Source organism: Erpetoichthys calabaricus, chromosome 2 (assembly GCF_900747795.2).
Source record: "Erpetoichthys calabaricus chromosome 2, fErpCal1.3, whole genome shotgun sequence".
Lineage (NCBI taxonomy): Eukaryota > Metazoa > Chordata > Cladistia > Polypteriformes > Polypteridae > Erpetoichthys > Erpetoichthys calabaricus.
This window is the reverse complement of record NC_041395.2, coordinates 117951852-117979208: the sequence shown is the minus strand read 5'-3', so window position 1 is coordinate 117979208 and position 27357 is coordinate 117951852. Positions and strand designations below refer to the sequence as shown.

Here is a 27357-nt window from a genome sequence, read left to right as displayed (position 1 = left end):
ACAAGGGAGGAGAACGGTACTTGACTGTAAAATAAATGGATGATTTATTGTTTTAATTAATATCCAACCCTATTGCAGAACAAACACAGAGAAACATTAAGTTTGGTTGCTGACAAGACTGCTTAGGCCTAGATCCTCCTGTCTGTTTCACTACCTAAAATATATTTCCATGTTTTACTGAAATAGTGTTATACTTTTTATAACTAAGTCTCCTACTTGCTCCACCTATAAGTGCTTCTTTTACTTTTTACCCCTAAACATCTCTGTCCTGCAGGATAGTTTGTGTTTTTTCTTATCTCTCAAAATACAGTCTTTATTTCAAGTTCAAATAAACAGCCCTGATTTTCTTTTTTCCAACCTTCATTTTTATGACCTCTTTATGTCCAGATCTTCGAGGCCTTCATCACACCCATTTCCTTTCTTTTTTTCTAAATCTGCTTACAGCAGAGGCCTCTCTGTTTTTTTGGCCATTACAATAATAGATATTTCAGTTCTTCACTTTGAGTTGTGAAAAGCCCCCAAATAAAAAATCATTATTTTTAACAGTTGCCAATCACTCTGTCTTACATAGACCAAGGATGTGTTGGCTTTGCATAGTTAAACCAAGCTTTACTCCCCAAATTTTTAACTGGAATAGAAAATTGTGACAATTGCATGGAAGCTGCTTAATATACAGACTATCTAAGAAAATCTAAATGATATTTACATGTGCCAGTCAATAGGAAAATGTATTTTGTACCATAGTCCTATAAAATCATAAGCATTAGAATAATAGAATAATAATATGACTACTTCTGTTGGTTGGTTTTCAGCACTTCAGTCAGCCAAACATATTCAAAAGTTATACAAGTTCTACATATACAAAAATGCTTATACAAAAATAAGTTCAACTTTTTGGCTTTATGGATACACCTGCTTCCTTCCTTTACTCTAAGTAGACAGACCCTCCATCGGCATAAACAGTACATTGCTTTTTATTATTACAACCAGCAAGCCCGCGATTCTCAAAAGAATCGCAAATCCAAGAATGGCAATCACTTTCTGTTCCCACCGATACTTGGAGGGATGAAATATCATGGAGGGTGGGTGCGTCCTGGGAAAGTTCATTTAATTAAATAAACATATTTGTACTAAAGCGGTTTCTTTTTGGAGCTGTGATTCATCTGGTTCTGGTGTTTCAGAAGCGCATTGTAGGCGCCTTCGTTTATTGTTTTTATCCATGCTGTATCTTTTTTGTTTTTCTATGGCTGTGTCGTCAGGGAGAAGTCGTTTGCTGACAGCGGCGGATTCGCATGCTGAAGTGACCATGGCAGCGGATCCGGTGTGGTGGTGTGGGCGGTCGCGTTCGGGCAGCTGTACAACCTGGCGTGCACGCTTTACCTCAGGTTTAGTTCACAGGTCGTAGCCATGGTAAAGTTTTCATTTAATTAAATAAACATATTTGTACTAAAGCGGTTTCTTTGTGTGGGCACCTTCGTTCATTGTTTTTATCCATACGGGCTCGTTTACAGGTCATAGCCATACGGGCTCGTGTTTGTATTACTAATCGTTGAGCTCCTTCCATTTGGAGTTGTGACTCCTAGCCTCCGTGTATTGTTTTTATCCATGCGGTCTCGTCTTTGTTGTTCTGTGGCTGTGTCGTTAGGTAGAAGTCGTTAACTGTTAGGAAGCATACTCCAACTTACACACACTGACTGCTGGCACAGTGGATTAGAGCAGGTGTAGTTTACAGGTCGTGGTGTTTGGGCGCCACACACTGACACTGGGAACTACGGGCTCGGTTTTGTATTACAAATTGTTGAGCTCTTTCCATTTGGAGCCGTGACTCCTTTGCCACTGCTGACACCGACTGCTGGCACAGTGGATTAGAGCATGTTTAGTTTACAGGTTGTGTTGTTTGGTCGCCACCTACTGACTCTGGGAAGCCGCTGGGTTTGACTCTGGGGCACTGCGGCGCAGTGCGCATGCACTTCGGTGCGTCCGCCGTGCATAAATCAAACTGTCGTTTAATAATATAACGATCATTGTATGCAGTACTGTATAGTGTTTGGGAAATTGCTGAAATTTTCAGCAAATTTTGTGTAGCTCTGCAGTGTGCCTAATAATGTGGATGTCCTCTGATTTGTTTATATTGCTCTTTCATATATTTGTTGTGGTTTTAATTTAATGTTTAGCATTTCATTTTTAGCTATTCATTTTTTGTTATTGACCAATTTGGTCCTACAGTATTAGTTGTGAAGAACACTGTATAAAAGTAAATTTAACCTTGGAGTTTTAGTTAACAGAATATAGATTTCCTTGAATATATTTCAGCTTGAATGTCAAATAGGCACGTTAAAAAAATATACTGTCTAATTGAACAATGCTTTTCTTTACAGGACACAACATCACTGTCATCTTCTAAAGGAGGGACTGGGGGAGGAGGATTTGGAGTGTTCAAGTCTGGTTGGCTTTATAAAGGGAATTTCAATAGTAATGTGAACAATAGCATCACTGTAAGGGTAAGAAGGAGCTTCAGTTGCTTTCTGTGCTAATTTTAATTGCACAGCCTCTGTGTCTGTGCTGCAGTGTTCGGTGCTGTGAATAGGATGTAAAGCATGATAGCATTAACTCATCAAATCCTGCTGTATAGTGCACAAAAGAATGTATTCTCAGTCTATGAAACTGGTTCTAACATTTTGTCTCAAACAATGAATGTCATACATTGGATTACCATTGTAGAAATTGCTTTAGATCTTTAAAACTACATAGATGTAAAATAGGTGGCAGAGTAGTGCAGTGGTTCATGCTACTTCCTCACAGATCCAGTACTCTGCACTCAAATCCCAGGCTCTGCCTATGTGTGGAGTTTGCATGTTCTACCTTTTTGGATTTTCCTCTGAGCACTGCAGCTTTCAACCCAAAGGCAAGTGTATTAAGTTATTTGGTGGTTTTTAAATTTGTTATGCATGTGTAGTTCTTGTTTTGGATTGTTGTCCTTTCTAGTTCTGTTTTGCATCAGTGATAAGGGATTAGGTCCATCCCTCATGAGACCTTAATTCATTTTAAGCAATTTGAGAATGTACACCGCGTTCCAAATTATTATGCAAATTGTATTTAAGTGTCATAAAGATTAAATATTTTGTTTTCAATTAAAGTCATGGATGGTATTGTGTCTCAGGGCTCTTTTGATCACTGAAATCAATCTCAGACACCTGTGATAATTAATTTGCCAGGTGAGCCCAATTAAAGGAAAAACTACTAAAGAAGGATGTTCCACATTATTAAGCAGACCACCATTTTCAAGCAATATGGGAAAGAAAAAGAATCTCTCTGCTGCCGATAAGCTTGAAATAGTTGAATGCCTTGGTCAAGGTATGAAAATCTTAGATATTTCGCGAAAACTTAAGCGTGATCATCGTACTGTTAAAAGATTTGTGGCTGACTCAGAGCACACACGGGTTCGTGCAGATAAAGGCAAAATGAGGAAGGTTTCTGCCAGACAAATACATCGGATTAAGAGAGCAGCTGCTAAAATGCCATTACAAAGCAGCAAACAGGTATTTGAAGCTGCTGGTGCCTCTGGAGTCCCGTGAACATCAAGGACAAGGATCCTCCAGAGGATTGCAGTTATGCATAAACCTTCTATTCGGCCACCCCTAACCAATGCTCACAAGCAGAAACGGCTGCAGTAGGCCCAGAACTACATGAAAACTAATTTTCAAACAGTCTTTTTTACAAATGAGTTCCGTACAACCCTGGATGGTCCAGATGGATGGAGTGGTGGATGGTTGGTGGATGGCCACCATGTCCCAACAAGGCTGCGACGTCAGCAAGGAGGTGGCGGAGTCATGTTTTGGGCCGGAATCATAGGGAGAGAGCTGGTCATCCTCTTTAGGGTCCCTGAAGGTGTGAAAATGACCTCTGAAAAGTATGTGGAGTTTCTGACTGACCACTTTCTTCCATGGTACAAAAAGAACTACTGTGCTTTCCGTAACAAAATCATCCTCATGCATGACAATGCACCATCTCATGCTGCAAGGAATACCTCTGCATCATTGGCTGCTATCGGCATAAAAGGAGAGAAACTCATGGTGTGGCCCCCATCCTCCCCTGACCTCAGTCCTATTGAGAACCTTTGGAGCATCCTCAAGCAAAAGATCTATGAGGGTGGGAGGCAGTTTACATCCAAACAGCAGCTCTAGGAGGCTATTCTGACATCCTGCAAAGAAATTCAAGCAGAAACTCTCCAAAAACTCACAAGTTCAATGGATGCAATAATTGTGAAGCTGCTATCAAATAAGGGGTCCTATGTTAATATTTAACTTGACCTGTTAAGATGTTTTTGATTGAAATAGCTTTTGATTTTGGTAAATATGACCTCCTAATGCTGCAGATTCAACAAATGACCATTTTCAGTTCTTTACAATCTATAAAATGTTTTGAAACTCTGTTGTGCGGAATAATTTGGAACAGTGCATTTTAAGTTTTTTTATTTTTGAAAAACATGCCGTTATCATTAGGAGGTTTGTTCAGTAACGTTCGAATTATTCTCTAATGGTTGATGATTCAAAAATTATGCTGACTGCCACTTGCATCGACTATTTAGGAAAATCAGAGAAAAATATCATTTGCATAATAATTTGGAATGCGGTGTATGCATGTACAATATGAAATATTGCTGAATATGTTTTTCTGGTATCAGAAGCAAAAAAATAAATTAATTGCTAGTAGAAAAATGTATGTGCCCAATGTAGCTGGGATGTGCTCTGGTGCCTCATGACCTGGAATAGATTTGAATAAGTTATATTATAAAGACTAGGGGGCTTTGCCCCCGGCTCGCTTCGCTCGCATATATGGATTTCACTTTCACCAAACAGCAAATCTTTTCATATTCGCGGATAGGCCTCATCATTAGGAAGAAAAACTACTTTTCCCTGATGGCAACACGAATTAGACGATCTACAAGTCTCTGACTTAAAGTTTAAAACCAAACAAAATCTACATACTTCTGTCATATCACCTATGTCCATATATTCGATCTCTTTTCGCTGTTCTGTTATTTCACCGAGTAATAATTTCCGTTTGTTAGTGCTAATGCAATCTTTATTATCTGTTTTTTGAGACTTTTCGAATTTTAGTACTTTAAGAATTTCTAATCTGCTCTGCATGTGTATCATGCCAACGTTTTTGAACCTCTTTATGATGTTCTACTTTGTCTTCTACTCTTTGTTTTTTATTTTCGACCCCACTTGGAGCTGAGAATGCAGGAATTGTGTCTAACAATAGCATTCACACGAATGAGAAGTGAGTGGACCGTGGGCACACCAGCCACTTCGAGTCTCTGCCGCTCGTGTATGTGGATTTCACTTTCACCAAACAACAAATTTTTTAATTGTCTTGCTTTGCTCGTCAAACCCCCGGCCTGTGCTACACGCCATTCACTTCGCATCTCTGGTGCTTGCGTATATGGATTTCACTTTCAACAAACAACAAATCTTTTAATTCTCACAGATAGGCCTCTTTGTTGGGAAGAAACACTACTTATCTAATTATCTCTTGCGGGAGTTCAAATGATCTCCGAGAAAGTCTTATCCCAGAATTTCCTTTTATAATCAAGAGACATGTTAGCTCATTAGTTCATTATGAAAAATTAAACATCAAAATTTGGATTTGAATTGGTTAAATCTTCTACTCTGTGTAGTTTTTGTTATGTTTGTGTAAGCTCTTTAAAGTTCTTTATGAAGCACTTATGCTTATCCTTGTTCTACTACATTAAATAATAGCTTAACAGTAATTGTATTATATGATAAATTCATTGATTTATTGACTGATTCTTAACGCATTAGTCTACTTTGCTATTATTGACTATCTTCCCATCCAGGATTGATTCCTAACTTTTGTCATTGCGGTTAGGGTAAGCAAAAGTGCTCCAACATATTGTACAGGATAGAGAGATCACAAAATGGAGGGATGGGAGGATATATTAATAACTAACTGTTAATATTTTCTTATTTTGTTTTTGCAGTCATTCAAAAGAAGATATTTCCAGCTCACACAGCTTTCTGATAATTCATATATTATGAATTTTTATAAAGATGAAAAAATATCAAAAGAGCCCAAAGGATGTATTTTTCTTGATTCATGTACTGGGGTAATTCAGGTGAGTAATATAGATCTTTTAAGCTTTTTGTTTAAGAAAAGTGTCTTACACAGGACTTTCTTATAAAAAGACAATTATTTTCTTAATATTAAGTACTGTATGGTTATGTCTTGAAGATTCTTGTGATCTAGGTGTTCTATAAAGCACAAGTAAGCCCGCGATTTGCTAGTGAATCGGAAATCCAAGAATGGCAATCAGTTTCTGCGTGATGAAATATCATGGAGGGTATATGCGGTGGTGTGGGCGGTCACGTCCGGGCGGCTGTACAACCTAGCGTGCACGCTTTACCTCAGGTTTAGTTCACAGGTCGTAGGCATGGTAAAGTTTCCATTTAATTCAATAACATGTATCCATACGGGCTCGTTTACAGGTCGTAGCCATACGGGCTCGTGTTTGTATTATTAATCGTTGAGCTCCCTCCATTTGGATACGTGCCTCCTTTGCCTGTGTTGTGTCAAAAGCGCGTTGTGGGCGCGCTCGTTCATTGTCCGGGCGGCTGTACAACCTGCCGTGCACGCTTTACCTCAGGTTTAGTTCACAGGTCGTAGGCATGGTAAAGTTTCCATTTAATTGAATAACCCTATTTGAACTAAAGCGGTTTCTTTGTGTGGGCGCCTTCGTTCATTAAGTCTAGTTTACAGGTGGTGTTGTGTCTCGTCTTTGTTGTTCTGTGGCTGTGTTGTTAGGCAGAAGTCGTTTACTGTTAGGAAGCATACTCCAACCTATACACACTGAGTGGTGGCACAGTGGATTATTCGTTTTGTATCTGTGCCTCTCTTGCATGTAGTGTTTCAGAAACACGTTGTAGGCGCCTTTGAGCTCTGTGTTGTTGGAACCGTGACTCCTTTGCGTCCGCTGTTTCAGAGGCGCGTTGTAGGCGCCTTCGTTCATTTTGTTTATCCATATGGGCTCGTTTTTGTATTTCCGTTACTTGAAGTATTTCGTTTTGGAGCCGTGACATCTTCGCTTGTGGTGTTTGTGAAGCGCATGGTAGGTGCCTCCGTTTATTGTTTGTATCCCAAAAAGGCTGCCTAATTATTAATAGCTTTTTAAGGGTTAGTTGAGATAAAGTAACCATAGGGTGATGGAAAGGGCTAGGAGGCAATACGCAAACCTTTCAGAAATTAATATGGAAGAATATTCCAGATACATTAATGGCATGATATCTTTAAGTCAAGCATATATTCATAGCAAAGTTTTTTAAACAAATAATGCATTTGGTTCTGCCATCTTTGTTACAGCCACAGTTCCGCACTCAGTAGCAGGCACACATATGTTTAACATGTTTGTGTGTAGTGAAGTCATTTGGGGAAAAACTGACAGATGTACATTTCAGTTTTTATAGTAGTGTCTTAATGGTTTTCATGGTCTTTTTTCTCTCTAGCTGATTGTTATGTCCATGAATTCTGCTCTTAATCACAAGATGTATTCACTGATCTTAGATTATCTCCTAATTAGCTTCTTACTTTAAATTTTTCTTCATTTTAAATTAATAGTTTTTAAGTACAGTGCCACAATTATAACATATTTACAGTCTGATTATGGTAGTTTAATTTAACATGTTAAATCTTTATCTAACCCTGACCCCGTGGTTAGTCATTGCTGATATAGAGTTTGCTCATTCTATCTTTGTTTGCATAGGTTTTCCTCAGGGCATTCTAGTTTTACACCCAAATTCTATAGATGTGCATAATTGTTGACTCAAAGTTGTCCCAGTTTGAGTGTGTGTGCTCTGTAAAAGATTATCACCATGTCCAGAATTTGTTCTTGCTTTGTGTTGGTATAGGCTCAGGCCCTCGTTAAGTTGATAAAGAATGTAAGAAAACAGATGGTTATTAAATGTCCCAATGCATTTTGTTTTTGTTCATTTCTGAATTGCAAATGGTGTTTTATTTTCCGAAGGTGGAGTTTTTTAAAACTGAATCTAATTATGGAATAGGGAAGACATTTTTGGGTTTAGGACTTGGGGGATGGTGCCAGTGTGCATACCATATAAGATGCACCAACTAACAACTTATCACAATCTGTAGGTAGTCTTGCTTACCAAGCTGAGCAGAATACTTTGTTAACATGAATGATTATACCATCTGATGTACTGTTGAACTGTAAAAGTGTGTGCACATTTTGTTAGCAGTGAGGTCAAGAGTGATGTGGCAGCCATTTTCACATCAGTACTCAAGACTGTTTTGCAAACACAAGAAGCTATGCTGACCTGTGTTCTTATACTTCTGCATATTGCCAGTAAAACTGATGTTTAAACACTTTGCCTGGTGTTTTTTTTCCTGTCATAAATCATCACTTTTCAATTGAAGAAAATGATCTGTTAAACGTGTCTCACTTCCCAAAATGTTTTTTTTTTCTTTTTTTGTCTGTTTCTTGAACATTATTAAGGATTGCATGCTCAGCAACTGAATATTTCTGTAGAATAGATGAAGTCATTTCTGCAAGCTTTAAATGAGTGGAGACACTGGCATCCACCCAGCTGTGTGTAAAATGTTATGATAGGCTCCTTATTTAGAGGTGGTGGAGTTTGCATTCTTTTGGTAGCTGTGGGATTTGCCCAAGTATTTTACAGAGTGGATTCACAAATTCCCACACAGCCTTTTTAAAGGCATTGACGTGTGTGCTTTTAATTAACTTGTAAAATACTGGCTTAACCTTACATGTCATCTTAATAAGTGTAGAATATTTCTTTAGAGGAGTGATGCCAAGTGATTTTGAATTCCTTTCTGATTGTCTGATTGTTTGAAAGCTATGATAGTAATGTAGTGAGCTCCAAAATGTTTTGCAATAATTCTACATTTTATGATACAATAATGGTTTATAAGGGTGGGCAACAAGTGATAATGAGAGAAGAGAATAAAATAACATGCAGTGGTGTGGATAATGTCAGGAGCCAGCTCGTTAAATGGGCCCTGAAGGGTTGTAGGCCCCTGTTTACATTTCATGTTGATAGTAGTACGGTGGCACAGTGGGTAGCGCTGCTGCCTCACAGTTGGGAGACCTGGGGACCTGGGTTCGCTTCCTGGGTCCTCCCTGCGTGGAGTTTGCATGTTCTCCCCGTGTCTGCGTGGGTTTCCTCCCACAGTCCAAAGACATGCAGGTTAGGTGGATTGGCGATTCTAAATTGGCCCTAGTGTGTGCTTGGTGTGTGGGTGTGTTTGTGTGTGTCCTGCGGTGGGTTGGCACCCTGCCTGGGATTGGTTCCTGCCCTGTGTTGGCTGGGATTGGCTCCAGCAGACCCCCGTGAACCTGTGTTTGGATTCAGCGGGTTGGAAAATGGATGGATGGATAGTAGTAATACCCTTAGCCACTAGTTGGTACCAGGAAGCAGCTGTTCACTATATTTTATTGCACTTTATTGTCACAGAATTTAATTATGTCAAGCTTATGCAACATACATACAACTGAAATCTTCACTTCGAAACTGTTCTCAAACAAACAATGACCGAAAACAGACTTAGACATATTCAAATAACTGAAGGTGACTTTTAAGTTCAATTTAACCTGTCGTTACCCTACCTCTATTAATGAGGCTGGAACACTATATTTATAAGACTTGAAAGAGCATATAAACTCCACATACCAAAAACACCACAACCTCCCATGTTCTGTTATCAAAACTGGGAAAAAAAATAAAGTTTTAACAGGTTCTTTAACCAAAGAAGAGAGTCATATTTCTGGTCTAAAAATGTCTGCATTGCAAATAGTCTCAACTGTCAATAGTCTTCAGGAGGTAAAATATAATAGATTCTGTATAATAGCCACAAAAGATGACTTCTCACCATCCTCGTTGCATGCTTTCCTTGCTAAAACCACAACACTTAAGACTATAACAAGACTTGATCCTACAATGTTAGTCATGCAGCCTTGAACAATAATTAACTTCTCAAACAGCTGCAGACAAAAACACTTCTACCATACACATTGAGTGGGTGAGTGGGGTTCTTTGAGTCTCACCAAATGAGTACCAGGGAACGTTTTTCCCAGACTCTACTCTTGACTCTTGATAAAATGAGCCATGGAGAGGAGCAGTTCTGGAGTCAGAGGATGCTTTATAAGGTCTTCCAATCTGCCCTTTAGCAAATCTAAGTTCTGCTGGATTCCTGAGACCCTTCTTAACGTAAATAGCTATTGTGCAGAGGCAGTGCTTATTGAGAGTGCTGAACAAGGTTGGAGGATCACAGGAAGTACCACAGACAACCTGTCAGGGGTATGAACTTAACAGAGTTACAATAGAGCATCAGAGTAATATATTCATTTTATATTAGGCTTAATTGTTACTATAGAGATAGAAACAGATATGGCAGATATGGGACAGGACTGTGAGACAAGATATAATCCATCTTAGTGAGACTAATGGTTATTTCACCTTTGAGTATTACCCTATCTGTGTCTTCTGCTTTACCATTGGGAATCTGATTAAGTCAAAGCTACATTCTTTATCTGTTTAAGCCAGAAGTCATTGCAACTTAGTTGGTAGGTGTGCCTAGTACAGTGATAACGTGTTAAGACACTGACTGCTCTGTACTGTAGCATATCAAGAAACATACTGTAATTATGAGCAGTCATATTATGATAAAGACCTCTAATTTAGAAGAGGTAATAATGGAGCTTGCACAGTGCTAGCAACATTATTGTGAAATCTGAAGAACTCTGTTTCTTCTCTCAGTTAGATTAACCATCAGTCCATGGCTTGATTCATTTATATTTTCCCTTTTAAGCAAGCAATGATTCATTAGAGTCCCTTGCAAGACTACACAGACTGCAAATTCAGACTATTAAGAAAATATTTGGTTGTGTTGTCACTGTTTGTTTTTTTTTCTGTCTGTACTCTGTAATCATTTCTTATCTCTATTACAGTTAGAATAAACTGTCAGAAGTAATTTTATCTTTATCATATAAATGGTATAGTGGTGTACTTTTTAGCTTAGTTTAGTTTTTAGATCCAGCGGCCTATGCTCAAATCCTATGCCTGGTCACTACCTTTGTGGAGTTTTCACATTTTCCCTGTGTTTCTAAAATGTTTTTTCTGGCTCTTCCGATTTTATATGAGCCCTATGTAGGTGTATGCATGAATTGGCCCTGTGATCAACTGTCATGATGCCCAGGGCTGGACCCTGCCTTCAGCCCAATTTGTGTAACTCTGAACTGGTTTTAGGAGGTGATTTTATGCTACCGAGGTTGGTGTGCTGTTTTACAGGGTTAGCAGCTGCTTGAAGTTATTTCAATTAATTATTTTTGTTTGTTGCATATGTTCTTTTATCTTTCTCAGTGGTCATAAAATTGAGTCTCCTATTGAGCAGTTTGTAGGATCACAGCTGGTAAACAATTTCTTGTTGCCCATTGCTGTACATGTTGCCACATATCCTAAGATCATTCAGGTGTCCACGTGTTGATAACTTGTTTAAATAATCAGAATTTTTGTCACAAGATTTCTGCAATTCTGGAAAGAACGACTGTATTGTTGCTAGTGTCTCCAGACTATGGGTTTAGTGTGCTGTAATTTTAGTCTTCATCTGTTTTTTTCATGGTGCTGTTGTAGGCAGGTGCCTAATTCCTCCTTCCGTAATAATGGTAGTTATGTAAAGAAAGCTTTAGCAAGCTTATCTATACACTGCTGGCTTTGAATTGGTAGGAGTAAGTAAGATCATGCAAGGATGCAGGACCAGTCTATGATCTTTAGTACCTCTTGAGTGAGTCGTTTTTCCTTCACTTGCCTCAAAACAATCCTACCACCCTTTGTACACCATGATCTTGTCTAGAATGTTGGAGTGTAACATTGAATGTTAATATGAAGTTTTTCATCTTCTTTTCCTGTTTTCTGACTGAGGATGAATCCTAGTGAGTAGTGTGTGATGGTGTTAGAGATGATGCTTGATAAAATAAAGTGTGTGTTTTTTATTATATAGCTCAAAATCTTTTTTTGCATCTATCATTGTTTAACAAAAAGTGAAATTTTCTTATGCAATACTTCATCGTCTCTTTTTTTGTATTTTATTACTATTTCATTTTTTCACCTTTGGTTATGTCATTAAATGTTTGCATAGCGCTGGTTGCTAGAACAACTGCAGAAGTGTATATAAATTCATACAGTATGATGTGATGGATGTCATATTTGTTTATGGACTGAAGGTTGCAATGCTCCTCAGCTAAACTTTACCAAAAAAAGTAAACTTTCTATTCTTGATAAAAGGATTAAAGGGTTTCTTGAGATTTTCATGTTTCCTAATTAAGCACTGACAAGTTTTATTCTTATTCCTATTGTGAAAGTTTGTGTGACCAATCAATCTCTGCTTGTCTTTAAGTTTTGATTTTTTTGATTTACAGTCATATGAAAAAGTTTGGGAACCCCTCTCAGCCTGCGTAATAATTTACTCTACTTTCAACAAAAAAAGATAACAGTGATATGTCTTTCATTTCCTAGGAACATCTGAGTGCTGGGGTGTTTTCCGAACAAAGATTTTTAGTGAAGCAGTATTTAGTTGTATGAAATTAAATCAAATGTGAAAAACTGGCTGTGCAAAAATGTGGGTACCGTTGTATTTTTGCTGATTTGAATGCATGTAACTGATCAATACTGATTACTTGCAACACCAAATTGGTTGGATTAGCTCGTTAAGCCTTGAACTTCATAGACAGGTGTGTCCAATCATGAGAAAAGGTATTTAAGGTGGTTAATTGCAAGTTGTGTTTCCCTTTGACTCTCCTCTGAAGAGTGATAGCATGGGATCTTCAAAGTAACTCTCAAAAGATCTGAAAACAAAGATTGTTCAGTATCATGGTTTAAGGGAAGGCTACAAAAAGCTATCTCAGAGGTTTAAACTGTCAGTTTCAACTGTAAGGAATGTAATCAGGAAAGGGAAGGCCACAGGCACAGTTGCTATTAAACCCATGTCTGGCAGGCCAAGAAAAATAACAGGAGCGGCATATGCGCAGGATTGTGAGAATGGTTACAGGCAACCCACAGATCACCTCCAAAGACCTGCAAGAACATCTTGCTGCAGATGGTGTATCTGTACATCGTTCTACAATTCAGCGCAATTTGCACAAAGAACATCTGTATGGCAGGGTGATGAGAAAGAAGCCCTTTCTGCACTCACGCCGCAAACAGAGTCGCTTGTTGTATGCAAATGCTCATTTAGACAAGCCAGATTCATTTTGGAACAAAGTGCTTTGGACTGATGAGACAAAAATTGAGTTATTTGGTCATAACAAAAAAGCGCTTTGCATGGCGGAAGAAACACCACATTCCAAGAAAAAACACCTGCTACCTACTGTCAAATTTCGGTGGAGATTCCATCATGCTGCGGGGCTGTGTGGTTAGTTCAGGGACTGGGGCCCTTGTAAAGTCAAGGGTCGGATGAATTCAACCCAATATCAACAAATTCTTCAGGATAATGTTCAAGCATCAGTCACAAAGTTGAAGTTACGCAAGGATTGGACATTCCAACAAGACAATGACCCAGAACACGGTTCGAAATCTACAAAGGCATTCATGCAGAGGGAGAAGTACAATGTTCTGGAATGTCTGTCACAGTCTCCTGACTTGAATATCATCGAAAATCTATGGGATGATTTGAAGCAGGCTGGCCATGCTCGGCAGCCATCAAATTTAACTGAACTGGAGAGATTTTTGTATGGAAGAATGGTCAAAAATACCTCCATCCAGAATCCAGACACTCATCAAAGGCTATAGGATGCGTCTAGGGGCTGTTATATTTGCAAAAGGAGGCTCAACTAAGTATTGATGTAATATCTCTGTTGGGGTGCCCAAATATATGCACCTGTCTAATTTTGTTATGATGCATATTGCATATTTTCTGTTAATCCTATAAACTTAATGTCATTGCTGAAATACTACTGTTTCCATAAGGCATGTCATTTATTAAAAGGAAGTTGCTACCTTGAAAGCTCAGCCAATGATAAACACAAATCCAAAGAATTAAGAGGGGTTCCCAAACTTTTTCATGTGTGTATGTAAGACTTTCTTGTAGTCGCAAAACTATTTCAAAATAGCAAAATCTGACCATTTTATATCTAGCTCTTAGTGTTGTAGTGGTCAGGGCTACTGCCTCACAGCTCCAGCTCCCTGGGTGGAAATCCTGGCATCATTACTAGCTATGTGGATTTTCACCATTCTGCCCATATTGACTTTTCTAGGTCTGCCAGTTTAATCCTAGGCATTTGTGTTTTCAGTTGATTTGTATTTTTAAACTGACTCATTAAGTGTGTATGTGTGGTCGTTTCCTGCAAAGATCTTCTCCTTCTCCCAGGATGCTTCTTGCCTTGAATTGTGATTGGCTTCTCATTAGGTGGTCAAGACTGTTCAATAAATTGCAATTTATCCATTAGGGGCGATAGCGCTGTCATTGCAAATTTACATCCTTTTATAGTCACAATGATTTTTTTTCAAATATTCATATGTCATCTGAAGGCTTTATTATTGTACTATCCTGAAGTTTGTGTGACTTACCAGGAACGTTTATTGAATTCTACTCCAGCCCTTGAAGATTAACACACACACAGATATACAGTACAATACACAGAGATCTTAGCCACACAAAGTCTCAAGTGATGGCAATTTCAAGTCACTCTGCAATATTCCACACTGGATTCTCTACACAGGGACTTACTATCACCAGCACGAACAAACATGGAGATGTACTTGTGACACACATATAAATGCAACTGTTTTGGTTATATACCACTTTCTATGTTTTGCTGCTATCACAGTTCTTCTAATTATTTGAGGAGCAACCTGAATAAACCCAGTGGGCAAGAAAGGTGGCAATTTTGCTTCACTTAGTGCCCTCTTATCATTTCAATCACTCTAGATAAAAGACAAGGTATAGAAAATATAAAAGAAATATGGTATCTATTAACATATAACAATACCAAACAGAAGAAAATATATATAAATATAAAATAAAACAGACAGCAATGTCTGGATATAATTAGACCTTGAAAATCTTACTGAAAATCAGAAATGTCAAGTGGTGGATGTTCTCCTGGACGACATTTAATTTAGGTTCATAGGCTTATTCATAGGTTTCGTATTCTGACATTCAAATCAAGTGGTCTCACATCTCTTGATCACTGATGTTGCATTTTATGTTGCCGTTCTGATGTTTTTCTTCTTTTTGGTCCAGAGGACGAGCTATATTTGTTTTGAAATGCAAATTTGTGATTTTGAGACATGTGAAATTGCACACAATTGATTGGCTATCTTGTTCTAATGACAAATAAGTCTGATCAAAGTATTTGATCTTTTAAGTACCCCTGCAACTCCTTCCTTTCTCAAGCTGTAAACTAATTCTGTAATTCCTAGTCCTACAGCAGCCAACCTTTACCTATTTCTGTGGCATCTTTACTTATTTCCTATTCCCAGGTCATAAAATAACTGAAAAAGAAGCCGACTGGAACAAATGTATTAATTACTGGTACAGCACAGGAAGAATGAACAAGAATTGCTTGCAATGCTTGTAATAAGTTCTGTAAATTCAGTTCATCCTAGCTCATTTGATCAAAATAATTAAAACTTACTGTAATATAAAAAGTTTGTAATTCAAAAACTGATGATTTTACACACCAGGACAAATATCAATCCATCCATTTTCTGAAGAAGACTTTTTAAGTGAATAGTCTTAGCAATTTCAAGTTTTTCTCAAAAGAAATGTAAGTAACAAAAAACCTGAGATAGTCAGAGCATTATTTCATTGTGGTGCATGGTCACATACACTAAAGTACTTCTAAAGTACTTTTTAGAGTGAGAACAAAGCATTGTAGAAGCAGTGCATGCTGTAAAAGGTGCTTTATTAAATTCAGATAATTTTTAATGTCAAAATGCTGGACAAAATCAGCCTATGGTGTATATATATACCGTGTGCTTCCAGCTCTAAAACGCTTTTAGTCAAATTAGTCTTTGATTTGGACAGTTAACAAAGTGAAATTCTAAAATGTGATTCTCTTATTTATTTATTCACCCTGTACTCTGATCTGGATATGACATTAAACTGCATCCACCCTGCAAACAGTCCCTCCAACTTGCAGGGCAAACATGGGGGCTGGATTACAGGATTGGCACTCAAACCACTAGATAAAAACTTCATGCAACTCCAAAATGACAGACAGGACTCCTTTCTGCTTTCCGCGGGGAATAGCTCTGCTGCAGCCAACCACAGGAATGCTGCTTGCGCTTTATCCCCAGAAGAGTGAAAACCACCAGAGAGCCAATGGGGTCAGGCATGTTGGGAGATCGCAGCTGGTGTGGGGCTGAGGAGTCGCCCACTGCACGGCATGGAACATCTTGTCTTTCCAGCATGATAACCATCTTCCTGTGCTGTCAGAGGAGCTTCGTAAACTCCTAATATCAGTGGCAGCACTCTCTGAGGTGTGCAGACCTGGGACTGGCCAGATCTCTGTAGGTGGGTAGACCTTTTATTGGTCTTGTCACTCTAATAGCTGTCATACTCAAGGAGTATTTGTTGCTGTGGTGGATCAGCTCCTTCTGATGGTGTCCATTGTCACTCCTTTCAATAAGCGTATTATGAGACTCAGATTAAGGCACTCTCAATGTATGCTCCAACCACGGTGAGTGATGTCTCGGTGAAGGAGACATTCTATTCGTAGCTTTGCTTGTTGGTTGATGGGTGCCTGTGAGGTGATATCACTCTGGTCATGGGTTACTTCAATGTGATGACTGGAACTTATAGGGCTGGCTATGAGGATTGTGTTGGTCCCTATGGTGAAAGTGGCTCCATGTTCCTTGACTTTGCAAAAAGTCAAGGGCTGCAGATCACTGGATCCTGGTTCCAGCGCCCTGAGGCACATTATTGAACTTGGTACTCCAATACTGGTGGGGTGGTGAAGGAGATCAATCATGTCCTCATGTTCAGATGCTGGAGGTTCTTACAAAACTGCAGGATCTACAGAAGTGCCCAGTTTGTGAATTCTGACAGCAGACTTGTTGCTACTCTGAAGATCCACCTTATGTTCAGTAGGCTACTATCTACTAGGAGAATAAGGCTGGACCTGGCCAGACTTCAAGATCAGGCTGTTTCGAATGAGTTTGCACACAGTTTGTGTGAGGAACTTACACACTTGGGTGTGACTGCTGATTCTAATATGATGTGGGAGACCGTTTGTGACAAGATCCTGAAGGCTGCTGAGGGTTGTTTCGATGTTACCAGTGTTCCCAGAAGGAAGTGTTTCATCTCTCAGGGGACCCTGGATATCATCAAGAGGATTCGCAGCACCCTGCTTGATTGCAACTCCGGTCTGTACAGGGAACTGAGAAGGACGGCTGTGAGGGTTCTGTGGCCAGATAAGGAGGTGTTGTTAGAGGAATCTGTGAGCAAGTGTCACACCATCTACGGTCTGCAGACAGAGGAATCAAAGCATTACACACATCCGAATCTGTTCCTCTGAGTTGTAGTCAGGGTGCTATAATCATGACCAGATGGGCTGGCTACTTTGAGCAGTTGTTTAAAGCTGATCATCTGGCTAGGAAGTTGGATATCTCTGGGTCCATGGTTCTTGAGGCTGATCCTCCAATTAGCTGTGAACCACCCAATCTCACTGAGATTGCACAGGTAGTGAACCAACTGAGGGGAGGAAAGGCAGCAGGGATATGTGGTAGCTGGGGTGAACTTCTCCAGGCTGGTGGTAAGGCTGTCCTCCTGGCATTGCAGGCAATCTTTGCTTCCATTTTGGAGACTGGCATCATCCCAACTGACTGGAAAAACTGGACTTGTCGTCCCTATCTGGAAAGGGAAGGGTGATTGCCTGGATTGCAGCAACTACAGGAAGATAACACTGCTCTCAGTTCAGAGTAAGGTCCTTGTTAGGGTCATCCTCAATAGGATCCGTGATCACTTGCTCACCTTCCAGTGACCGGAGCAGTCTGGTTTTATGCCTAAGAAGTATACCATCGATAACATCCTAACACTGAGGGTTCTCATGGAGTGCAAACGTGAATATCAGCAGAGTTTTCTTTGCAGCCTTTCTCAGTTTTCATAAGGCATTCGACTCAGTTGATCAAGCTGCCCTGTGGAACATCCTGAGACTTCGTAGGATATCATGGAATGCCTGTATGTACACTGGTGCCATGAGTGCTCTGCAGAATGGAGGCAGAACCTCTGTGATTTTCCCAGTTGATTCTGGGGTTTGTCAGGGGTGTGTTCTTGCTCCTACTCTGTTCAGTGCTTGCATAGATTGGGTGTTTGGCAAGGTCATGGGGTCCAGTGGCTGTGGAGCATCTGTTAGTGAAGAAAGATGCACTGACTTTGCCTATGATGCTGTAAATCTCACAGAGTCGATGGAGACTCTTACTGGGCCTTTCGAGAGATTGAGTGAGGAATCTGAGTGTCTAAGCCTGCAAGTGTCCTGGATAAAACCAAGATTCAGGCCTTCTAATTACCTCTTTTACTTACCACAGCAGCGACACTCTTTGGTACTCTTCCTATGAAGCTAGTAGACACATTGGGGAGAGCATGATGGTTATGAGGTCTCAGGAAAGGGGAGTGAGATGCTCCTGATATCTTTGCAAAAGGACAAAGGTCAAAGTCTTTAGAGTCCTGGTACTTCCTGTTTTGCTATATAGTTGAGAGACATGAATTCTATCAGTGACTTGAGACGAAGACTGGACTGTGTCTTTTTGGAGAATCCTTGGGTACTGTTGGTTTGACATTGTGTCAAGAAAGCCCCTTGCGCATGGAGTCTCGAATGAGCCACATCACATTGTGAGGGAGGTTCAGTTATGGCACTAGGGCCATGTGGCACAATTCTCCCAAGGGTGATCCAGCTCACAGGATCCTTATTGTTGAGGACCCAAGTGGCCGAACCAAGCCACAGGGGATATCCACATAACATCTGGCTGGGCAGATAGATGGTCAGTGCCAGGGGAAGGGACTGGATCGCATATCTGCCTGGGGGGTTGCCAACCAGGATCCCAAGCTATTTCGTTTTTGTGGTGCGTCTGTACCAGTGCATGCTCCTCCCTAACCTGACCTGACCTGACCCTACCCAATAAAAACATACTGCCTTTATTGCAGTTTTCATCTGTTATCCTTTTGTTAGCAGCACTTGCACTGTCAGTATGTTAAGAAACTGGAACTCCATGAAAACTTGTTATAGACTGATACATCAAATGGAAATACAATGTTTTGTTTGTATTTCATTTTTTGTACTTTTTGTAAGGGTGCCACAGTTGTATGACCTTTGTCAATTAAGAGCATCCTTAACACAAATAATCTTCACTTATCAGAACATCCATATTAAAAGCAGAACTCTTAAATTGTACTCAACTGAATACAGTATGACGATTGACACCAGTACTCAAATATGGTATTAGTGACTGTGGATGTTGCATGAAAGTGCCCTATGATGAGCTTTGTCCACTTACACTCTGTGCCCTGTCTTGAGCCCTCTGCTACCAAGATATACAGTTAGGTCTTTAAGTATTTGGACAGTGACACAATTTTCATAATCTTGGCTCTGTACACCAGCACAATGGATTTAAAATTAAGCATATCATTATGTGATTGGAAGTGTAGACTTTCAGCTTTAATTTAGCGGGTTTACCAAAAATATTATATGAGCTGTTTTGGAATGACAGTGGGCGGCATGGTGGTGCAGTGGTAGCGCTGCTGCCCTCGCAGTTAGAAGACCCGCGTTCGCTTCCTGGATCACTCCCTGCATGGAGTTTGCATGTTTTCCCCGTGTCTGCGTGGGTTTCCTCCCACATTCCAAAGAGATGCAGGTTAGGTGGATTGGCTGATTTCTAAATTGGCCCTAGTGTGTGCTTGGTGTGTGAGGGTGTGTGTTTGTGTGTGTCCTGCGGTGGGTTGGCACCCTGCCCGGATTGTTTCCTGCCCTGTGTTGGCTGGGATTGGCTACCAGCAGACCCCCGTGACCCTTGGTTCGGATTCACCGGTTGGAAAATGGATGGATGGATGGATGGACTTACATGGACAGCTCGTTGGACCTCTTATTGAGAGTTCACAGAAACAGCTTCAAAATGCAAATTCCACAGCTTTTGCCTGCTTTATAATTAATGAAATAATGATGGAACTGCTCCAGCCTGGCTATGGAACAGCTTGACAGTCAAATGCCCAAATGCTTTTGAGCCCCTGGAAATGGGAGGCTATGCAGAAAAAATGGCTGTCATCCCAAAGGGCTCAAGAAAATCTTTGATAAACCCTTTAAATTAAAGCTGAAAGTCTACACTTCAATCACATAATGTTTGCTTAATTCAAATTCATTTTGGTGGTATACAGAGCCAAAATTATAAAATTGTCACTGTTCAAATACTTAATGACCTATTTCAGAACTCTATACTCTGTGATAGGAAAGCAGATTGGATGTGGAATGACTCTCTAAGGGGGTAGCCTTATATAATATTTATTTTATTTTTATCTGCTTGATGCATTTAATAGGCAGCTTCAGGAATAACAAAATATGGAGGGGTTCACAAGAAATTATTTTTTGTTAGATGAATGTAATTGATGAAGATATGTGCAAGACTACATTTAGGCCATTACAGCATGTTTCTTGATAATTATTTGAATTTTAGTACAGTTTTAGTACTTTCAATGGTCCAACACCTAAAGTTTTACTTTGCTTAATATAAGTAAGCATCTGAGCACATTGTGTATCTCAAATATTGCAAGCCTTTTTTTGTTTTAATGTTGATGATTGTGGCTGATAGCTCATGAAAATCAGAAATCCAGTATCTCAAATTATTAGAATATTACCTATAATCAATCAAAAAAGGGATTCACAATACAGAAATGTGCTATCTCAGAAAAGTATGGTAATTTATACAGACAATACTTGGTTAGGGTTATTTTATCACGAACTACTACATCAATACAGCATGGCATGGAGGTGATCAGCTAGTGGTACTGCTGAGGTGTTATTGAAGCCCACGTTGCTTTGATAGCAGCCTTCAGCTCGTCTGTATTTTTGGGTCGGGTTGTGTCTCATCTTCCTCTTGACAATACCTCATTGATTCTCTATGCTGTTCTGGTCAGGTGAGTTGACTTTTAATAAATTTTGAAAACAAATTACCATTTTCACAATATTTAAATTTTTTGAGATGCAGGTATATCATAATACTCCATGTCCTCCTGAAGTATTGGCATTGTAGTTTTTCTCTAAATTTTCTATGATGACTAATTTAAATTGGGTATATACAAATGAAAAGATAGGCTGTTAATGTATGATGTAGTGCAAAAATGTCTAAAGAAAAAAAAATGAACTTGAAATGTATAAAAGCAATCAGGTACCTGTTATGAGCTGCTATAAAACGACAGATGCAACCTAAATTTTAAACCTTGAAAAGGTGTGATACTGTAGTAATTAACTTTCTTATGAAATCATACCTAATGTTACTCACACCACACACTTTAGAGTCACCAGTTAATCTAACAGGCATATCTTTGTGACATGATAGGAAACACAGACTCATAGAGAAAACCCACAGACAGATTGTGCATTCTCTTCATCGGTAGTGGCCATTCCTGTGGATTGAACCTGGGTCCCAGGAGCTGTTCTTATTTAGGTTACAAAGCATGTTAGTGAATGTGGCAAATTTCCATTCACATTCCAACTGCCTCTTAGACATTAGTTTGTTGACTGTTCTAAAGCAACTGTTACAGGACAGTATTACAAAATTGAACATCACAAGTGAAGAGCTAGTTAATCTTTCCTTAGTTACAAGAATCTACAGCATAGATTAGAGAGTCTTGTGGCCTTGAATTTGGATTAGGTGGGCTAGATGGAAGGATTGATGGGTAGGTTTTTGAATGATTCAAATACTATAGGCCTATATGTACAGGGAAGCAATGTCAAAGACAATATAAATTGGAGAGAGTTCTCTTAATTTCAATAGCATATATTGTCTTCTGTGCTTATATGGATAACATTTTTAGCAATATTCTTGGGCAGCAAAATATGAATATATGCAGTACATGTGACAACTGTGTTAAGAGTTTTTTTGGTGTTAACCAAATAAGATTAATGTACAGTATGTCTAAAGAGAATGTAATTTTGGAGTTATGTTGGGGATTTACTGACAACCTGTATGTTAAAAGGCACATTAACTGATGATCACGTTCTTTATTGTGGGCAAGTGACATTACTGGACCACTCAGGGTAAATGGTGAAATTCTTTAATTCTGTTACAGTGCACTGAAATGTCTTAATTTGGGTATTAAATATTCATACATAGCTACTGTTGCTGATGAAATGTCTAAAAAAAAAAGAGCTGAACCAGACCAAACCTCACATCTGCACCTTTCACTCTGTGATGCCTTAAATATGGCTTCTGTTTTGCAAAAAAGCTTTCAGATCTCCCTGTGTGTTATTGCTTTATGGCACAATCTTATAACAATTTCAGCTGTTTTTGTGTCACACAGTGTCCTACCAAGGAGCATATTGGTCTTTAACCAGGTTAATAGAATTGGTTAATAGAATTTAAAGGTTTTGGAAATACATCTATTAAATGCTTATTTTTAGTATCATGTGCTGCTAGCTTCACACAGTGTCATTACACTGTTTTCTAGCATATCCACCAGAAAACTGTGAACATGTAAGAAACATTGAAGAGATCCATTAGCATCTCAGCGTTTCAGATCTTTCAGTTCCTTTTTTTCTTTTTGCATTTTTAACTCCACACACAGATAGTCATTATTATCTTGGCTTATAATAAAAGGGATACAGGATATATCAGTTCAGATTGTTCTGAAGTGTGCATTGCTGTGACGTTGCTGCCATCTGCTTTGTGTTTTCAATAATCACGACCTGTGAAAGTAGAAAACAGGAGACGGTCTTTCATCATTTGCCAGTTAATCAGTGTTATTTTCTTTAGCAGTACCCGCCACAGCTACAGCCTCCTAATTTGTTTAATGAATGATGGGGAAATGTCTCTGTCATATTAGTGTGGTCAACGCTTTAACAAAGGTTTATTATAGTATGTTCACTTGTCCACGTGTCAGTCATTATGCTCTGTAAAAAGCAGGTCAGAGCAATCCAAGTCTGAATAAATTGTTTTCCATGTTATATCTCTTGTCCCTGTGGACTGAATTTAGTTAGACTCAGTATATATAAGAGAATAGAATAGCACAAAAAGTCAAGATTTACCCTTATGGCTTTATGTTTTTGCAGACACTTATTCACCATAGGCTTCATGCCTTCTTTGAAATTTGCTTTGACCTAATTTATTTGGTTCCCCCTTTTCTATCCATTGTTTATTCAAAAAACAGCTAAATTATGTCTGCAAGTAAGTCTTACAAAGCAGACACGTTTATCATTGTTTGTCATTTATTGATTTTTTTATTTGTTCACCTTTTATTTCTTTTTTATTACTTCTGCTAGTACCTACTTTTTAATGTCATAACTTTTCTTGTACTTTAATTGTTTACCTGTTGAGGTGCCTTTTGAAAGTGCATGTGGTGAAAGGAACCTTATAAATAAAGAGTAAAGCAGAGTTTGTTACTTATATTATTTCTTAATGATTATAAGCCCACTGCACTAACGGGTTTGCTTTTAAAGATATTTAAATGATTTTTGTTTTTTACTAATTTTTTTCATCACATTAGGGGCTACATCAAGTCTATTCATTTTCTTACACATGATCCCAACCTTTTTGTCAGTAGATAGTTCACTGAATCCTCGTATTCCATTTTACCTGATGGAATATCAGAATCAACTTGGATTTTTGGTCTGGCATTTTCCTTCCAACACTTGGGTACAGACACGCTTCAAGCTAAGTTCAACGAGTAAACAAAATTCAGAGCTCTAGCTGTTTTATTTAACTGCATACTTATACAGTTTCTCTCTTTCTGTTACTGTTAATATATACTTCCTTAAATCCAAAACTCTTGCAGAATCACAAGCTGAGGAAATATGCATTTGAGTTAAAAATGAATGATGTGACCTACTTTGTCCTGGCGTCAGAAAATGAGCAGGATATGGATGACTGGATTTCCACCCTAAACCGAATTTTGCAAATCAGTCCTGAGGGGCCAACACAAGAACGCAAGAGCATTGATCTCACTGACAGCAAGACTGGTAAGCTTTTTGGGTCATAGATGGGACCTGTTTCTATTTCATCTACTGAAATGAATTTCCTAAATTCACTTATGCCAATTATTCTATCTATCTATCTATCTATCTATCTATCTATCTATCTATCTATCTATCTATCTATCTATCTATCTATCTATCTATCTATCTATCTATCTATCTATCTATCTATCTATCTATCTATCTATCTATCTATCTATCTATCTATCTATCTATCTATCTAATCATGGCATTAAATATCCAGTCAATGCACGAAGGTGTCAACCTTGATCATCAATATGCCCCAATTGGGATTACAAACAATAACATTTTAAAAAATAACAACCTGAAATTTCTTAACCCTCAACAACCTTCCAAAATTTCATTCATGGTGAAATTTATCATTGTGTTCATAATGTAGCTTCTAAATATCTTATCCCATTTGTTGCCCAGTGTGCCAGTTCAATCTAGATAACTGACTCACTATGTCATCTGTTGGTGTTTCTATTATAGAACTATGTGAGCAATTCTGTTATTATATACAGTATGTATAGCACATTTGGGATGGTGTTTATTGTGGAAAGGTGCTGTACAAATTAAGGATTGCGTATTTGCTGTTACAGTACAAAATCTGAGAAGAAAAGGATTATAAAAAGGCTATTATTGTATGAGTAATTAGTAGATTTGATTATTCTGTGAAAAGCATACAAGACCTTTAAATTCGAAATATTCTTTTGATTTTAGTGTTTAGCATATTTATATCTGTCAAATAAAGGTTAATTATTTAAGCTATAGTAAAAATTCAAAGTTTTTATATGTTCATAGGTATAGTAATAGCTTATTCCTTGTCATATAACTGACCAAGATGACTTGTGTTTGGCATCTTAATGCTAGCTGTGGGCACTTGTGTTACACTGACATGATCTACAAATGGTTAAAATTCTTGCATTTTAATTGTTAACTGTAAGCTCTAATATTATATGCAGTTACTTATTATTCACGTTTCCCTTTTCCTTTTGTTTCACTCATTAGGCTGGCATGTACCATGAACAGTACCATTTGAAATATTCTGTGAAAATTAAATTTGTTTTATGAATACATTTATTTCCCTTTCTTGGCCATTGATTCTAGCAGAAAAAAAATGAATGCTTTGCCAATAAATGAAATTCTCTGCAAAAATTTTAATAACTGGCATCTTATATGTTCAGTGTTCACAGTTAATTGCAGAAAATGAATTTTTCTCAAAATATAATGTGCCAAAGCACATGGCTGAGCTCTTCACTGCTGCTTTTGTTCTCAGTTTGAATCCTTGATAATAGCCATTAGAGTGCTTTTGTTCTGAAATGTCGAGTCGCCCCTTTTGCTGCTGTCAGAACTCAGATTAGGGCATCCTGTTTTAATCTGCACATCAAATATTTCATTTGGACAGATATATTTTCCTTTCAGTTAGCAATAGGGAGCTTTGCATTGTCTGCCTTTTTGTTAGGAAATGGCCATTTCCTAAATATGTTTTCCTTGAGTCTGTGAAATGAAATCCATTTTAACATGGATTCTAAGCAATTAGAGGCCATTTAATTGTAATTTGTTCAATTTTTGTAGTCTTCTGTTAACCCTTAAATGTACTTATAACCATAATCAAATGTTTTTACAATATTTTTGTTTTAGTTGGTGTTACTGGCCTCAGGCATAGGGTAACCTAGGCCAGGTACAAGCCAATGCTGCTATAGCCACAACAGTATGGTGCCAAAAGTGTTAAAGAAGCAGGCAGCAGTTAGGAGTCTTTGACCATATTTTACATTATTTTGATTTGCCCAAATGTATATAACTGCTTCAATCTCTGCCTAGATCATCATGACAATCAGTTAAACAATAGTACATACCAATTTCCTTTGCTTACCAGTAGTGTGTACACATTTTCATTGGTTAAACAATAGTATTTTTGCTAATTAACAAGAAGTGCATATACATTGATTAGAGACCAATATTACCAGAACACATTCATTTTCAAACCTTGTAAATAAACACATGTTCTAAGGAACCAGGCTATTCTGTTTTCACAGTGCTGTATGTATATTGATGAAATACCAATCATAGCAGTTTAATCTTCAAAGCAGGTGATTCTTTTGCGAGACAGGTAAATATCTATATCCTGTAGACAGCTGCCAACAATAACCTGTAACAGAATTATTCAGGAAATGTATCTTTTCACTTAAAATCCCTGTCTCAAAGAAAGACTTTATTAGCTACTTACCCTTTTCATGTCTGACCTCCTTCATTTCTGATGTCAGCCCTCCAACCCAGCAACTTGTCACTATATACAATGTCTTACAAAAAGTTCAGTTTCCTGACTAATTCTCTAGTTTTCCTGAATTAGAAAATCTGCACTTATGATATTTTATTTCACAACAACATATCCATGCTGTTTTAAGGATAAAAAAATGAAAAACATTTGTGAGATTCCACCACGCCGGCTTTGTGCTTTAACTCACTGATTGTTTATCTCCTCAGCAACCTTTCAGCCCAAGGAGGGTGCTTTCCATTAGTTTCTCGTTTTCACCGTGAAAACTCCTTTCTCGCCACTGTTAAAACTTACATTATTGAATGTTGATGTAAATTGCTGTCTCTGTTCTGTAGACAACTAGATAATATACAAATATATCACTTATTATCATTTACAGTCTTTCCATAGTGTAATCAAAATAATTCAAAGTTGATTTGAAACTGCTACAAATTACAGTCCAGAACTTCCTTAACATATTATGGGCTTGTGTAAATGTTTAGAAATAAAAACAGTGAAAGCTACTAAGTACTTATACTCATTCAAAAACATGCTCTCAGTTGTACTTTTATTGCCATAACCCCAGCAAGAGCGACTTTGCATGCGATATAAAATGTGATAAGTGGTTTAGGTTGCATCAGACTGTTTCATTATGGTTCATCTGCCTTGAGTAATCTGCCTTTTTCATGTCATCAGTATTTTTTTTATTGTGCACACACACCGCATGCCACAGACAGTGTGTAATGCAGAGTTTTGATTGAAATAGGGAACTTCTGTACATGCAAGTGTCCTTGACTCTTCCAAAACTCTAAGTTTTTGATAGTAATGCAGTGTAGTGTAATCAGTTCAGTTCATATATGTTATTAAG

At 38.3% G+C, this 27357-nt stretch overlaps 1 protein-coding gene across 1 annotated transcript in view; it reads left to right on the top strand.

Annotated features, from left to right (window-relative positions):
• dock10 (dedicator of cytokinesis 10) overlaps nucleotides 1–27357 on the top strand; it is a 264702-nt gene that overhangs the window by 123998 nt on the left and 113347 nt on the right. The window contains 3 exon segments of the mRNA XM_028794429.2: nucleotides 2379–2501; nucleotides 6008–6142; nucleotides 24034–24217. Of these exon segments, the coding sequence (XP_028650262.1) occupies nucleotides 2379–2501; nucleotides 6008–6142; nucleotides 24034–24217 (442 nt within the window).